The 16,765-nt window shown below is 39.1% G+C and overlaps 1 protein-coding gene across 2 annotated transcripts; it reads right to left on the bottom strand.

Annotated features, from left to right (window-relative positions):
- Positions 1-510: 510 nt before the first annotated feature.
- On the bottom strand, positions 511-15,622 carry LOC111345134 (cathepsin O-like). 2 transcript variants are annotated; one of them, XM_088733185.1, is made up of 12 exons: positions 15,298-15,622; positions 14,424-14,532; positions 12,766-12,883; positions 12,351-12,393; positions 9,932-9,945; positions 9,624-9,783; positions 8,743-8,813; positions 8,268-8,312; positions 4,573-4,664; positions 3,560-3,634; positions 3,128-3,220; positions 511-1,073 (listed from the first exon to the last, which is right to left on the bottom strand). In XM_088733185.1, exons 1-12 carry the CDS (start codon positions 15,502-15,504, stop codon positions 1,039-1,041), a joined length of 1,062 nt encoding a protein of 353 aa, XP_088589311.1. In that variant the 5' UTR covers positions 15,505-15,622; the 3' UTR covers positions 511-1,038. The 2 variants fall into 2 exon arrangements, with proteins under 2 accessions (XP_088589311.1, XP_088589312.1); XM_088733186.1 differs by having other exon boundaries at positions 4,573-4,661.
- Positions 15,623-16,765: the final 1,143 nt, after the last annotated feature.

Genomic DNA, 16,765 nt, shown 5'->3' with positions numbered 1-16,765 from the left:
CTTCACCCTATGTAGACACTGCAGTGAAGGTCGTCACAACATTCTGTCTTTCACTCTCAGATTTATTTACGTCTTTTTGACTTAAGTGTATAGTCTTGCACCCCGCGTAGACCACACAAGAGAGAAAGTAAAAAAGGAATTAACCGGCATTGCAAAACTGGGTCCAGGCTCTCTGGCCTCGGTCATTTAACATTGCGACCTAGCGCAGGTCCTGAGGCCAGGTCAAACTTATTGACATTATCTACCTGTAACACTCCCCCAGAAACACTCACACGGGCAGTTCTTACCATATAGTTGCTACACGAGAATTTTGTGTTAGACTAAGATAATTTCTGCTTGATTCCTGGATAATTAACAATTATTCCACGAGCGCGCGTTGGATACGAGATAATAGATAGCCAACGAGGCATTTATTTTGTCAGAAGAAACCGGATGTTTCAATGTACAGATATTAGATTATGGTATATTGGCTCATATACCATAATGGCTAGGCCAATAAAAAGTCTTGAGTTGCATTATCAAATGATCCAGTTTTTAATAATGTGAGGATATTAAAGGGAGAAGTTACATGTTAATCACTTCTGGGAGTTCAAGTGTTAAAGGTTCAAAAACAGTTACGTGCAATATTACAAAAGGACTATTTTACGGAAAAATGTTTTAATATAAAAATCGTAATTTAAAATTGTTTTCTTAACATTTTGTACACGGTTTTTAAAACTTTCAAAAGCCTTCACAGAAGATCTTTCATTTCTACTCAGTTTAATTAAAGATTCCAAAACATCTACGCAAAATAGAATAAAAAGAGTACCAGAAAAAAATGCTTCAATATAAGTTTTCTTTTTTACTTTGTACCGGCTATGGAAACTTTGAGAGCTTTCTTCTACGACAAGAACTTTCCATTATTTACAATTTACAAATGATTTATTGGGGCAAAGGGGCGTGGTCATTTTTGGTCCAAACAAATCCCTTGATTCTGGACATTCGAAAAAGCCGCGTCGAAGTCAAGGATTGTGGTCGTTGGTACTGTCCGTTTTGGAACTAGATTACTACAAAGGACGGCGAGTCAGCTACACCTGAGATATAAAAGGACGAGAAATGAACGAGGAAGTAACACGAGTAATTTTTGTATTGCATTATTCATTCACTTTGATTTTTTTTATTTTCTTTCACTTTTAAGCATTTATTTTTTTTATTAGTGTTTTGTTCGCTGCAGTCAATGTGGTACCCGAAAAAAAGTCAACTCAAAAGTTGCGGAGCGACGACGAGATTTTTTTAAACAAAGGTGGGGGGAAAGGGAGGGGTGTGTGCAGAGGACCCACACCAGAGTCTGACTGAATTTAGGAGAAGGAGGAATTTAGGAGGCTGTTCTATTCTGTGATATATCAATTGCAAACGGAAAGGAGGGGGAGGCCTATGCATGTTTTGACCTCCCCTTTGGATATAACGTTTCTTAGTATGACTGCCTTTGTGAGAATTTGCAATGAGCAAAAAAGTGTTCAATGTCCTGTGTTCTTAACGACTTTAATGAAAACGAATACATCGAACAGTTTGTGGGGTTGTTGCAACAGCACTCGGTCAAGGTCATACCCGTACGAGCCGGGGGGGCGGGGGAGGGGGCTGCAGCCCCCCAGCTACGGAAATTATGTAATTTTTCGGGCAAAACGCTCTTGATTCGGGCAATGACATTAGGGAGAAAACATTATAAAATAATGCCGTTGGCGTGATTTCCAAAAGTCGTAAATAAAGTTTCTAGTTAATTACTTTTCAGGTGATTAGATGCCCGAAAGGGGTGTCTTCAGAGATTTCGTAATTTGAATAATATCGTGTAAAATATAGAGTGTATCATTTCGGTAACATCTGCTGCAGTTTGTGCCTAATTTTCGCGCCAATTTCGCGGAGAGCGGGAAAACATTTTGACGAGTTCACATGAAGGTTAAGGTTTCCTCGATGAAGTTCGTTCGATTCGTTGTGAAGCCCGTGGACTTAAAAAGGTTCAAGAGGACGTGAAAAACTTAGGTGACTAAAGGTCAAGCGGCCGTCAAGGTCAACTAGGCGAAAGGTAAATATACCAAACAAATTCCATTAAGTAATTCGTTTATTCTATTCGATCGATTCTATCCGTAAATCTCAGTATTGAAGTATCACATAATACGAGCTGATGTCACCCAGCTGGTAACTACCACTCATTGGCAGCTTTCAATGATAGCAGTTTCATTAGATGGGAAAATGGTGAACGTCTCCGTTTGCATCCCGATTTCAACCCTTAACCTTTCGGGCATTGCGTGTTTTTTTCGGGCAAGGAAGACCACCCCCCTCCCCCCCCCCCTCAAGTCCAAAGGTGCCCGTACGCGTGTGGTTAAGGTTACAGTGCACCTTCAGGGGTGTCTCGCGTGCAAGCGATGTAGCGCGTCCGGTTTAAACTGTAGATATCTAAACCCCTATATCAAATTAAAGCTTATAGGGCTGGCTATCAGACTATACAAAATTTTTGAAAAAGAAAATTAATTGTCGAATTTTTCACGACTTCTAAATGCGAGCGCCCGAATCACCTTTTAAGAGCTACAAGTCAAAGGGAATTGTTCGATTGCTCTCAAATTTTGACAGAAGCTAGTTTTACATATAAAAAACAAAAACGTGTCTCCGAATTTTTTATTTCTATATACTTTTTTTCAAGAGCGATTTTTGTACGATCACTCCACATTTTTTTAATCCTATTTAAAAAATGTTAGCGTGTAAAGATGAAATAATCCGATGTAATAATTATTTATTCAAAAATGTTCTGTAACTTTTCACTGAAATTGAATATGGCAAATCGCAGACACGTTTTTTTAGCGCTTTGGCCCCGGAAACGGAGGAACACATTAAATAAGCGAAAAACAAAATTCACTTTAACATGTAACGTTCAAAAGGTGATTCGGGCACTCGCATTTAGAAGTCGTGAAAAATTCGAGAATTAATTTTTTTTTTCAAAATTTTTGGTATAGTCTGATAGCCAGTCCTATAAGCTTTAATTTGATATAGGGGTTAAGATATCTACAGTTAAACCGGACGCGCTATATCGATTGCACGCGAGACACCCCTGAAGGTGCACGGTAACCTCAAGGGGGCATAGGTTCACAATACTCACCACACAGGTTATCGCCCATTTTGATGTACAAATATCCTTTGTCGCCGTAGCCTTCTCCCCAGGAATTTCTGACGATCCAGTACCAAATATGGCCTGAAATTGGGAAGGAAAATAGTAATCAGTGTTGAGTAGAGGAAAAGTTCCAACTCAACCCGCATCTGAATATGAAAGCTTTGAGAAATACTCCTAGTCGCTTCGTGCTACGGAAAGCGGAGCTAAGCGCCGGCCCGATGAGCCATATGGTGCCTGAGTAGGTTTTACCTTTTTTACCTCTATCAGCATGCCATTTCTCTCAAGAGATCTCGGTTGGATCCCAACTTTATTGTTGTGTTTCAGTGGACCATAAAGTCTAACTGATTTAGTTTTAGTACTTTTCTTTTTTTTCAAATATCACCAACTCTACAAGCTATGTATTGAAAACGGACTGCGCACCGTTAAAATCATATCCTATGATTTGCACCGCATGATTGATGTCTGTGTCGGTGCAGTGATGCTGTATAATCCCACCTAAGAAACAAACAAAAACAACAGCGAGAAAAGGTCAAGCGAGCGGAGGAGAGACTGACTCCATTTTTAGTCTCTTGCCTAATGATGGTCTATGGGACCAGTGGTGGATCCAGGGGGAGGGTCCAGGGGGTCTGGACCCCCCTAACAGACCTGACGCTTACAACTTTGAAATTGAAATTCTTACATCGACAGGATCGTACATCACTTTTTAACTGGCCGATCTTTTTAATGAATCCAAGTCTAAGCGGCCAAGAAATTATAACGTGCAACCGCGACTGGTGGGAGGGGGTGTGGGGGGTGTGGGGGGTGCGGGGGAGAAGTAATTTGCCTCAAAAGACTCCAACAGTCCTTTCTGAACCAAAGTTTGGACCCCCCCAATCAAAAATTACTGGATCCGCGCCTGGGGCCAGATTTTAGGCCGGATACAACGGGTCTTTCTCGCATAGGGCAACTGAGAATTGAATTCCTTGAGAATCTTCAACAAACTTTCATGTCGTAAGATTCCATTACTGCTTTTTGTACAGGAAACATTGTTTAGAATTTAAAAGAACACTGGAAATGAACGTTTGTACGTTTGGAGATGTTAAGAAACGCACATTTTCTAAACAAGAGGAATTTTAACAAGATGACTCACAACAGTTGGACAATTGCTGACCGACAGTCGGCCGACTGTTGACTAAACGTCTCCGAAATTTGGTCGAAGGTTGGCCGATACGTAAAGGCCAACTGCCGGCCGATGTGGCGGTTTGATCAGACTTATTACTATAACTTACAGTAGCCTTTCCCTAACTCTTTTTACTCAACTGTTTATGACAACAGATTAAGAAATCATCGTTTCAGAGGCCAAACCGAAGTACAACACAAAGTAAGACAATTCTCATCCCATTCAAACCTTTCTTAACTCCACGACACTTGAACTTTTTATACAGAGCACTCACCGAGATAATCGTGCCACATGGTCGCATCCACATTCACACCAAGCGGACCATGTTGACCTACAAGATCCTTCATTCTGGTGTTCTCTTTTCTTCTGGAAACAGAAGAGAAATTAATGTGAACAGGTAGACTATGCAACTCGAGGGAATTAAGCCACAAAATTTTGAGAAGTTTCGTCACGACAGGAAAATTTGTCTTCAAAGTTAAGAAAACCACATAATATGAGGGAAGTGAGGCAGAAATGTATAAAACTGGAATAAAACAGAACATAGATGTTTAAAAATGTAGAAGATTACTACGGATTGTTGATGGCAAAATTGAAGAATGTAGGCTTTAAAGCTCTTAAAGGTGCACAGATGGCAACAGCTATTCCGAGCCTCTGAGCCTGGGAGCCATTCCTAAGTATTAGTGCTGCGGTTTGAGCTTTTCTTTAAGTCTAAGTCCTTGAGCAATATGAGTCAGCGAGAGGTCTGCAATTAGTGTCTACTGCTACTGCTACTGCTGCTGCTGCTGCTACTGCTACTGCTACTGCTACTGCTACTACTACTACTACAACTACTACTAGTTACCACTACTGCCACTGCTACTGCTGCTGCTGCTGCTGCTACTGCTACTGCTACTGCTACTACTACTACTACAACTACTACTAGTTACCACTACTGCCACTGCTACTGCTACTGCTACTGCTGCTGCTACTACTACTACTACTACTACTACTACTACTACTACTACTACTACTTTTACTGCTACTGCTGCTACTGCTACAGCTACTACTACAACTACTACTAGTTACTACTACTGCCACTGCTACTGCTACTGCTGCTGCTGCTGCTACTGCTGCTACTGCTACTGCTGCTGCTACTGCTACTGCTACTACTACTACAACTACTACTAGTTACTACTACTGCCACTGCTACTGCTACTGCTACTACTACAACTACTACTAGTTACTACTACTGCCTCCGCTACTGCTACTGCTACTACTACAACTACTACTAGTTACTACTACTGCCACTGCTACTGCTGCTGCTACTACTACTACTACTGCTACTGCTACTACTACTACTACTACTACTACTACTACTACTACTGCCACTGCCACTGCCACTGCCACTGCTACTGCTACTGCTACTGCTACTGCTACTACTACTAATAGTTACTACTGACAACAGGGTTCTTGCGCTTTTTCAGGAACCCAATTCAAGGACTTTCTTGGTCATTTTCAAGGACGGCGCTCAAATTCAAGGACCTTTTGCATTTAATAAGAGCTAATAGAAATAAAACGCATTGCGTGCAGGACCGGCCGAAAAACTCCAACGAGCGTGACTTCAAGCGTGACTTCAAGCATGCACATCAGAGTGATCATGTACTAGGTAACGAAGGTTATTTTCAATGCACCAATCAGGTACAAAATATATAAAATCACGTGTCAAACATCATAATCGGACGCGGGATTTGAAAGGAAAACTCGTTTTCGCGATTTGTGCTGGAAACTTGCACTTTCAACACCGAAAACAAACGAAAACTTCGACTTTGATTCATCTGCACTTATTTTCAAGGAGTTTTCAGACATTTTCAAGCAGCTGAGACTAAATTCAAGGGTTTTCAAGTCCTTGAAAACAAAAAATTACATTCAAGAACTTTCAAGGACTTTCATGGAGCGCAGGAACCCTGTAAATATAATAATAATAATAATAATAATAATAATAATAATAATAATAATAAGCGCGCAAGATTGTTGTCGAGAGTGGGGGTAGACACCCATGTAGTTCGAATACATTGTTGTATATGCCAAGAAGTAGAGGGGGGCGGGGATTGCGCTCTGTTGAAATGGAGCACAAAGCCACAAAAATCAAGGGTGCAGTCAGACTCAATGGTAATGAAGATCGTGCACTGGGAATGGTACGGGAGTTTGAAGAGCAAGCGGCGAGGATGGGGCGTAGGTCAATTTTTAAAGAAGCGGCTAAGTGCGCGGAGGAGTTGGGGCCGGAGTTGGATTTGGAACACGCGCAAGGGATCAAGAAAGAGGTGCGGAGGTGCCAAATTGAGAAGTTAGAGGATGAGATCAGAAACCAACGATGGCAAGGGCGTCTAGTGACTACTAGGCTGGAGGATGAGAGTTTGAGTGCCGATGGGTGTTTCTGGTGGCTCACAGAGTGGAAGAACTGCCCATCACTCACAATTGCTGGACTCGTCGAGCTATACGAGCAGCTATTGCCAACGCGAGTATACACGAGTCAGAAGACCCACATAAGCGGAGAAGGCGAGGTGAGGTGCAGATTATGAGGCAAGGCTCCAGAGAGTGTGGCACATATCTTGTCAGAATGCAGTGCGCTGGCCCAGAGCAAGTATCTCTCTAGACACGACGCAGCACTGAAGGTACTGTTTTACGAACTATTGTATGATGAGGGATTTATAGACGAGATACCACCCTGGTACTCACCCGACAAGCCGAAGCCCGTGTATGAGTCAGAGAATGTTAAAGCTTATTGGGATGTCCCTATATATGCTGATCAACAAGAGGTCAGATGCAATAGGGTGGATGCACGCATTGTAAATCATATGTGCAAGAGAGTTGTGACGCTGGAAGTGAGCTGCCCGTGGGTTAACAATCGGACAAGAAAGGACGAAGAGAAGACACTGAAGTACGGACCCCTTCGCTGGGAACTAAGGCAGCAGTTCCCAGGCTACGAGGTGAAGCAATATAACATCATTATGGATGCCCTCGGGGGGTGGTCACGGGAACTGGATGTCATGATGCGCGAGCTGGTGGGAGGCAGAAGCACAGACGTACTGCGAAAGATGCAGAGAGCAGTGCTCTCGGGCACGCTGAATATTGCCCGGACTTTCAAGGTGGCAGTTTGAATTCCTGTTAGAAGGAGGACCGTAGACACAACGGAAAAGCTTTTTAGGATTAGTTAATGTACATTTATTTTTTACTCCATGGCGCAAAGGTTACGGTTTTCGCCCTGTGCTGCCTGATTAGAATGTAGCATTCAGTTGATTTCTCTGCGACATAATAATAGTAATAGTAATAGTAATAATTTCTAACAGGCCAACTGGGAGCAGGTCATCAAATTAGTCCGAGATAAACCCGTAAGATGATAAATCAAACAAAACGAACTGAATATATGAAGTGCGGTTATAGAAACGTATTTGTGCACGATCCACGCAGTAAAGAGCACTATTTAAGCAATAGTGAAATCAGACCTGAAAAAATTCAGGCCTGTACGGGATTCGAACCACTGACCTCTGCGATACTAATGCAGCGCTCTACCAATTGATGACCTGTTCCCAGTTGGCTTGTTAGCTCAATTGGTAGAGCGCTGCACTAGTATCGCAGAGGTCTGTGGTTCGAATCCCGTACAGGCTTGAATATTTCAGGTCTGATTTTCACTATTGCTTAAATAGTGCTCTTTACTGCGAGGATCGTGCACAAATATGTTTCTATAACCGCAGTTTAGATATATGAATTTCATATATTCGTTGTGTTTAATAATAATAATAATAATAATAATAATAATAATAATAATAATACTAATAATAATAATAATAATAATAATAACAACAACAACAACATACTGAGAAGCTCGGGTTCTGCTTTAGATCCAAAATATTGGATCTGATTTTCAAAGTGCAAGATATTTGTTGAAAATAAAAAATTAAGGTTGTACACAATATACACCAGTATACTTACATCTGCACCTCACACCCGCATCTTATCCTCACTCCCTTTTCAGTCCTACATAAAATGAGCATCAACAGATACTAATTACAAATTGAGTTTTGATGTCTGAATATCTTGATGCTTGACACATTATCTAGGACGAAATACTATGACGGAGACCATTTTCTTAAAGAAATTTCCCTTCATTTCATGATTTTGCCACTTGAAAAACTTCTCCTTGATCAACCAAGAATAGTCAAGCAACCAAGATATATCAATCAAGCTTAATTTTTGGATGATTATTTTTTTCAATATGGCACTTAAATGCATTTAACGCCTGAGGGATAAATCATGAGTTGGAAAATTTTGTTACCAGCTGACTCTGACAGGACCTGATGGACAATTGGACACAAGCCTAGTGAGACTCAATTTTCTCCCTTGCTCATGATTGGAGACTTAAGTCCATGTGTATTTAAAAAGAGTTTTCTGCAACAACAGTACTTACAAAAGATTGCGTTTACAAGTTGTTTCTTTATCCACATAAGGGAATTCTTTAGCTGGAACAAGTGTGTAATTCTGAAAGGAAAGATATAGTTAAATAGCATAAAACATGTAGGTAACAGTATATATATAGCTTTCAGATCTGAAATCAGATTTCACACTAACCCTGGGTTATCAAAGTCAAAGTCAAATTCTTTAAGCACTTTAAACAACAAACGTGTCTAGTTACAATGATAAGGTTGAAATCGGATATCAGCATTATCAGGCACCTTTGGTAGCCACTTCAGTCCATGTAACGATCTCACCTTCCTGCCCATCCCACCCGAGGGGAGGACATCCACCACAGAGTAATCTCGTGCGTGGGAAATTAACGTCTCCTACCCCTAACCCTGTAGGAGACGGGGCCTACGGTTTATTCGTCCTTATCTGAGAACACTAGAATATCTATCCATTCCTTGATGTTATAAAAAGGTCGTGAATTCTCCTCAGTTATTTTAGACCATGAGTATTGGTCCACCCAGGGCATGAACCCTTGACCTCCTGCACAACACAATCCAGCGCTCTAACCAACTGAACTAACTGGGAGGCAGGCTATCTAATAACCCAGCTTTGGACATTGCGGCCCGCGGTGCTAACCAAATAGTCAGCTCACTGCATTTCCCAAATTAGGATTTACTTTTACTTTTGAGAGTGATTGGCATCTTACGTCTCCTTACTGTATCACTATTGAATCAAGAATTGTGGTTGTGAGAATATAGCAAATGATCACTAACTAAATTGTCAAACAAATTCACCTTGTAAATAACATAGCAAATGTATGGAGATTGTATGGAGAATATGCAAATTACCCATGTTAGGGTTAAAGTCCTAATTGTTACCATTTACCTTTGTTTGTAACCAATTAAAGGCTAGAAGGGTACTGCCACCTGAACATCCTTTTGACCGAGAACATGAAATCAGTTCCTGGACACTAAGGTCTGTTGTACTCTGGTGATTATAATGAATGGCCCACTGGCTTTCTACACATTCAGTTGCAGTGAAGGCCCTGAATAAACAAGATGAAAGACAACTTAAATTTGAAACACTCACAAATTTAAGACTCATCCAGAGTAAAAAAAAAATATTTGTTTCATTCATTTTCTTCTTAGCTTCTCAGTCACACATTGGAAAAATAAACAAAGTGTAAAACTCACCAACAGCTTCCACACTGTTCCCATCCAGCAGGGCATAAAAAAGAGAGAGCTATCATTAGGAAAAAGTATTTATTTTGCAGCAGGAATGAAGTCATTTTCATCTCTTGATTTTACATTAAACTGTAATTGGCCATCTCAACACTTTCCCCATAATGATTACAGGTATAATCAACATAAACAATACTGCACTATTATGATAATAAAATGAAATTTTTTTTATCGTGCAAATGATTACTGCATCTGAATACAAAATGTACAGTATTAGCTGTTATAAAAATCCATCATTTACAGGCTTTTAAGCATAGACTGAAGCAAACAAAAAGGAATAATGTCACCAGTTAGTCATTCATTGGCTAAATGATCAACATATCATAATGCAACCTTAATCTAAAAATAATTTTTGACAGTATTATTTCAAGACTTTGTTATTGAAATGTTACATAAGTCTGTTAACAATACTTAGACGCAGCAGTGCATGCATATTAAACGGCTGTTACGAAAACTAAGACCCTCAAAAACAAAGACCTAAGACCTAAGACCCGTCTTAGTTTTTGAGATTACAAACACTTAAAGACCCCCTAAAATTGAACCCCTCGAAATATAAAGTCAAATTGTAACCAAAACAGGTCTAATCTGTCAAATTATCTCCTGTCCGACCCTTTCCACCCAGTTTTAGGTCAAATTTAATGCTAAATTTAGGGGTCTTAGTTTTCGTAATCTCCAAAACTAAGACCCCTCTTAGATTTTGTAATTACGAAAACTAAGACCTCAACCAAACCAGTCTGTAAAATGTCTACAAAGTCGAATTATGACTGTTCAAAGACTATAATCCGTAAAACATCCAAAAACTACAATTGTATGCGTGCTAGACAATCCGTTTCTTCTAAAATAATTGAGGAGAATTTGCTACCTTTCTATAACTTCAAAAAATGGTTAGATATTCTAGTCTTCTCGGATAGGGACGAATAAATGGAGGTCCCGTCTCCTGCAGGGTTGGGGGTAGGAGATGTTAATTTCCCACGCACGAGATTACTATGTGATGGAGTCCTCCCCTGGGGTGGGATGGGTGGGTTTACTGGGCCACAAGTTCATTAGCTTCTAGCTATTAAGTACTACCGTCTATAAATAAAGCCAGCCAGCCAGCCTAACAATTTGCACACATATATTTTCAGCATTGTGGTTTTATAAGGACAATGAAAGCCCTACACTACCTACGTATAATTGTACACTGAAAATATGCCTCACCCCAACTGATCTTCAATTTTGTTGTTTATCCTTTAAATCATAAAATTGGCTTTCTATTGGAGATGGATGTTTTTCTATGTGTCTCTGCGATCGAGATTGCGTTACCAGTGACAGTGCTGAATAACTTATGCACACACACTAGGTTTTGGTGGTTGCACGTGGACACTAAATAAGAGCCCACAGAAAGCTCCTCTTCGATAATAAATCCAGTTAGATTTCCCGTGTTACTGTAACATCATGAAGTGAAGAAATGTGACAAAAAAGTGAAGAAAAAATATGATGTCTTCACAAATGGTTTTACAAAATGGGGTGTAATCCAGCTGTCAAGGAAACTCTCCTGACAAGTCCAAGCTCTAGAAAATAAAATTTCCCTGGCAGAATCAGTCACATCTACTGAGTTCTACGTTTTGCCTACGGATAATATCGGCAAGCAACAGTAGCCACCCTAGCTCCACTTCACAGGTTTCGAAAGTTTTTACGCAAGAAGTGATTGGTAGCAGCCAGGACAAATTGGAAAACAAACCTTGGGGAGTCGCAAGGAATACCTGGTCGTGAATTCCGGTGTCGGTGATTAACTCCTTTGTTCGGAAGCAAATAAAATCGATGTTAGCGCTTTCCCATATGGCAAGCACAGCAGTGTTTTTGCTTGATTGATCAAATATGAGCTTTCTGTGGGTTCTTAATTTAATGTCCACGGTCGTAATTCAACTTTGTAGACATTTTTAAAGAATGGTTTGGTGGGGGTCTTAGTTTTCGAAATTACGAAAAGACCCCAAAATTTACCATTAAATTTGACCTAAAACTCAGTGGAAAGGATCAGACAGGAGATAATTTGACAGATTAGACCTGTTTTGGTTACAATTTGACTTTATATTTCAACGGATTCGAATTTTAGGGGGTCTTAGTCTCTGTAATCTCGAAAAGTAAGACAGGTCTTAGGTTTTAGGTGTTCGTTTTCGAGGGTCTTAGTTTTCGTAACACCCCATGTTAAACAGACAATTGCACTTTACCTTTAAGCTATATTCATAACCATTTCTCAAGATTCTAATGAGTTTAATTTGTTTTAACCTTATAATTTCTGAAGCTGTCTACCATATGATTATGATTAGAAAGGGTGTAATGAAGTTTATGAGTTGATAATTTTATGTGAAAATAATAACAATTATAGCTGCACCTTTCCTTGATTCTTCACAGCTGACACCTTTCCATCTTTTCTCCTGAAAAAAAACAAATGATCATTATAATTACCATTAAAAAAATGTCAAACAAACAAACTTATTAATTTTATAATTGAAAGAAAAGGAGAAAGTATCTTTGCCTGCACGTAAGTGGTAACTTAAAAACAATGTACTTAGTCACACCAGGTAGAAATTTATCCTGGCAGTGGATAGTATTATCCAGTCTTCAAACAACTGGAACTTGTTAAATAGTTTTGGATATGCATCATTTTTAATGTTGTCAATCTACAAATTAATGCACATACATGCATTTTCTCTAGATGAATTTGTGACTTTGCAAATTCAAATCAAATTATCCACTTAATTCCCTTTCCTTTTCTAACCTATGAGATGTGTATTCTGCTTACTTACCAGTCACGATTAGGTGGTGTATTGGAAGAATTCAGCTCTAGTGTACAACAGCCAGAAGGTGTCATGGCATCATTAGCAAAAAGGACATGATCTTCCTGTATCCCTCTTTTAAGAAATCCTGCAAATTAAAAGCAATAAATAATACAAAGTTATAATAAATATCTCTTTTTTTTCTCTTGACAACAACAAATTTATGCACCGACACAGCAACAAGCCCAGTTGTGGAGGAATGAAGGGATACGCATTTAAGATCAATGACATTTTTTTCATTTTAATTTCCTCTTTTAAAGGCATTATATTTAACTCTTTCTGGTAGAGATCTCAACTCTCACAAAGATATTTTACCATAAAATGATAAAAATTATCTAGGGGCACCAGTCAAAATAGTTGGAAGGCTCTCAGTGCTGGACTAAACTAGCAACCCATTAAGCAAATTACAAACAGTTGAGTTAATTACTTCATGCAACAGAAAGTTGAATATGGCCCAGGGTTATCAAGTTTAATTTAGGTGAGGAAGATGCTGGACTAATTACAATGCCTCTCTTTACCGAGGAGATTTCATGGGTAATTGCTCAACTTCCTAGGGAGCTAACAGGTTAACCAGCATGAAGTGGGATGCCATACACTTTAATTTTGGTGAGGAAGATGCTGGACTAACTACAACACCTCTCGTTGCCTGGGAGATTTCATGGGTAATTGCTCAACTTTGCAGGGAGCAGATAGGTTGCCCAGCATGAAGTGGTCAATGCCATAGTCATCCAGGAAGAAGAGAAATTGATATATAAAATTATATCTTGTTAGAAGTTTTGTTGTAATTGCTATTGCTATTGTAATTGTAATTGCTATTGTAATTGCTATTGTAATCGCTATTGTTATTGCTATTGCAGAGTATTTTTACAAGTTGTGCCATATTTTGATGAGCTGGTAGGGCAAGTCAAAATAAATACAAGTAAAAATGTAAAAATACTCCCTGATACCACACACCGAAAACGTCTGATAAATTATTTATCACTCAACACACCAAGTTGTTACTCAGTGTGACAAATTTCACCAATATTTATTTACAAGGAGTGCAATATGCAATGCAAAATGGAATTAGCAAGTTGTCATGTTGCTCTTTCTTATTTTCTTCAATAAATGATAACATTTCATTGTTGTTTAACTGGTTTTCTTCATTCAATTTATCTTATAAACTTGGATCAATATTCACCAGCCATTCCAACTCTTCGTCATCAGAAAAATGATTTGGTGTTATTTGTACTCCACAGAGTGTGGGAGCTTACTAACACTGATTACTTCATACTTCAATCAGAACCTGGGAAAGTGAGAGACCCAGTGACCTTATGATTAGTGTGATGGACTCTCAGAGTTTCAGACCTGGCCAGGTTCTTTTATTACTCAGACAAACAATGCCTCTCTCCACCCCGGAGTACTTAAATGGGTACCAACAAATCGTCAGGGTCAAGTAGAATGAAAAGATAGGAGGGGGGTTACCTTGCAACGGACCAGCATCCCATCCTGGGAGGGGCGGTAGAATACTCCTTGTCATTCCATGCTATAGAAACCATAATAAGACAGCTGAATGGGCCACTTTGCTCAAGTGTAGATAGGAGATTGAATGAGCCCTTTTTTAAAGAAAATATAAAACAGTCACCAACCTCTAAATTCTTCTGGTGTCCAATCAGAGAACTGATTTATGCCATACACAGCAGTACCATTTAATTCCAACTCTCTAGCATTCAATTTGGCATGTCTCTCTAGGCTTTGCTATAGCAGGAGGGTATTTAACATATAGAAATTAACGTATATGTTTCATATGTTTGTTGTTATATAGAAATTAAGTGTATACTGAGTAGGCATTAAGCTTAAAGGAGATAATATCGTCGAATGATTTCAATGAAGTATTGATTGCAATCCTTTTTATGCTATTTACCTGCAACTTGCTGTGATATAGTGCAGATACTTAAAAGTCACATTGTTCCCACAACTCTTTCCTAGCTATGACTTTTGGATAATTGAAAAGTAAAAATTAATAATGACCAATCAATGGTGCGCTTAGAGTAAATATGCATCATTATAATTTCCCTATAGGAAGAAATTTAGTTTGAAACATCAAATATCACTCGATTTTCTGTCGGAAATCAACTTAATGAACATTCAAGTACTTTTTTGAGCAAGCAGCTGGCACCTCGTGATGCTCAATTGGGGGAAGTGATCGAGGAATATCAAACTAAAAATTTTAGAGAAATAAAGCCTTAAGATATTCTTCATCTCGTAAGTTACAACATTTTGAATCATTACTGATAGTTCTACCACTATGAAAATACAATTTGCTACTTCTTTAATCGCCATTCCTGAGGCATTATCGCAAAAGATGCGAATTAACAAAATTTCGAGTACAGAATCTGTTATAATTATTCATATGTGATAATTCATTTGCAGAATAATACACGTTCCAATGAATAGACACTACATCCCACGGAAGATTGATATACTTTTGGATCCATCAAAAGTAAAAGTAATAAGACTAACCTTAAATACAGAAAGACGCCTGCTGTATTCCTCTGGATTATTCAAGTACGCCTTGTTGAATTTTCGAACAAAATTCTTAAACATCGAAGACACAACTGCCTCGTCTGTTTCGTTAAATACGAGGCTTTGTAACCCGTTTAAATCTCTCCCTTGAGTGGAAAGTATGTAAAACACCGAAGCGACCGACAAAATGTAAAACATCTGCATGACTTCCGCCTTCAGAACTTTCGAATGTGGCGATGGTGGTTAAGGACTGAACGACAAAAAATTACCAGGCGCACTTTCAGTAAAAAGAAATGTAGGCCCGCAACACGAACAAAGCCTCCTTTTCCTGATCTATCAACCAATTTTCGAGGGAACGGATCGGAACAATGACCAAAAAGATTTCGCTTTTATAAGAATCAACAATGACGTGTTCAAAAGAAAGCCAAATGTATTTGATTTCGTTTAAAAATCTTTTTAAAGATCGTTTTTCTTTCAAAGTTGGCAGCAAACAAGATGTACAACAACTTCACTGATCTCTGCGATTGGTACAGGTATCATAGAAACGTAGCGTCCAAAGTCGGGTGGGTCACGCAAAGTTTCAAACCGTTCGAAGAACATGTTTCCTATCTAAATTAGTTTAAGATCTCATATGTTTTGGTTGACATCTTCAGCGAGGTCTAGAAAATTGACAAAGGTGAGAAGAGGGCTCTGGAAGACACAATGGGGAGTGTATAGAGAAATCCAAAAGTGCTTTAGCCCTTTTCGAATCAACAGCACAACCGTGGTAACTTCCACTGAGATTTTGGTATGCTCAGTTGACAAGAACGAGCAGGTTAATGTTAACTTCCTTGGCTACTATTTTCAGTCCAAAGAAATAAAAGAAGACCATTTCTTCGCCGGGAGAAAAACGAGCAGGAAATAGCATTGCAGATGTCTGCGGAAGACGTGATCGATGATCAACTTCGCGAAGAAGTCAGTCAAAAACTGGGTGACAGGGTCATGAATGGTCTCGGTGCATTCAAAGAGCTGGAGTTTATAGTGTACGTTTCTTATTCAGGATATAATTTGAAAATTAACAGTGATTGAGACTTTACCACAAGTGGCTGAAAAATTGTTTTATTCTCGTCCCACGTTGCTAAAAAACAAAATGATTGTTTGTAATAAGACAAGCCCGTTTCTTTCGTTGAAGACTGCTTATTTGTAATCAGGGTATATACCTGAAAAGTGCTCATTGGCAACTTTTAATTTCCTTTAACAAAGCAGCTGTCAGAAATTGTTTGTTATCGTAGGTATGTTAGTTTACCTGATATCAAAAAGTCGAAGGAGTCAATTGAAAAAGTCGAGGTATAATCATGATGTCAAAGCGAAGGCTATGTTTTTCGGTGAACACCTTGGTTTGGTTCTCTATGCGTCTTTTCCTCTTATCTCACTTATGCTATTTATATTCCATTCGATTATGTATTACTTCAAAGGAACGAAGATC

Source organism: Stylophora pistillata, chromosome 9 (genome assembly GCF_964205215.1).
Source record: "Stylophora pistillata chromosome 9, jaStyPist1.2, whole genome shotgun sequence".
In the NCBI taxonomy this organism is placed as follows: Eukaryota; Metazoa; Cnidaria; class Anthozoa; order Scleractinia; family Pocilloporidae; genus Stylophora; species Stylophora pistillata.
The sequence above is the reverse complement of the archived record's forward strand: the minus strand, read 5'-3'. Positions and strand labels throughout refer to the sequence as shown.

What these genes read in the sequence shown, in the direction of transcription:
- LOC111345134 (XM_088733185.1), bottom strand. Translation starts at nt 15,504, where the DNA reads ATGCAGATGTTTTACATTTTGTCGGTCGCTTCGGTGTTTTACATACTT. An exon ending in GACACCAGAAGAATTTAGAG is followed by an intron (nt 12,884 to 14,423) that starts GTTGGTGACTGT and finishes TTTAATTTGCAG; the next exon opens with GATTTCTTAAAAGAGGGATA. An exon ending in TTAATTGGTTACAAACAAAG is followed by an intron (nt 8,814 to 9,623) that starts GTAAATGGTAAC and finishes CTTTCCTTTCAG; the next exon opens with AATTACACACTTGTTCCAGC.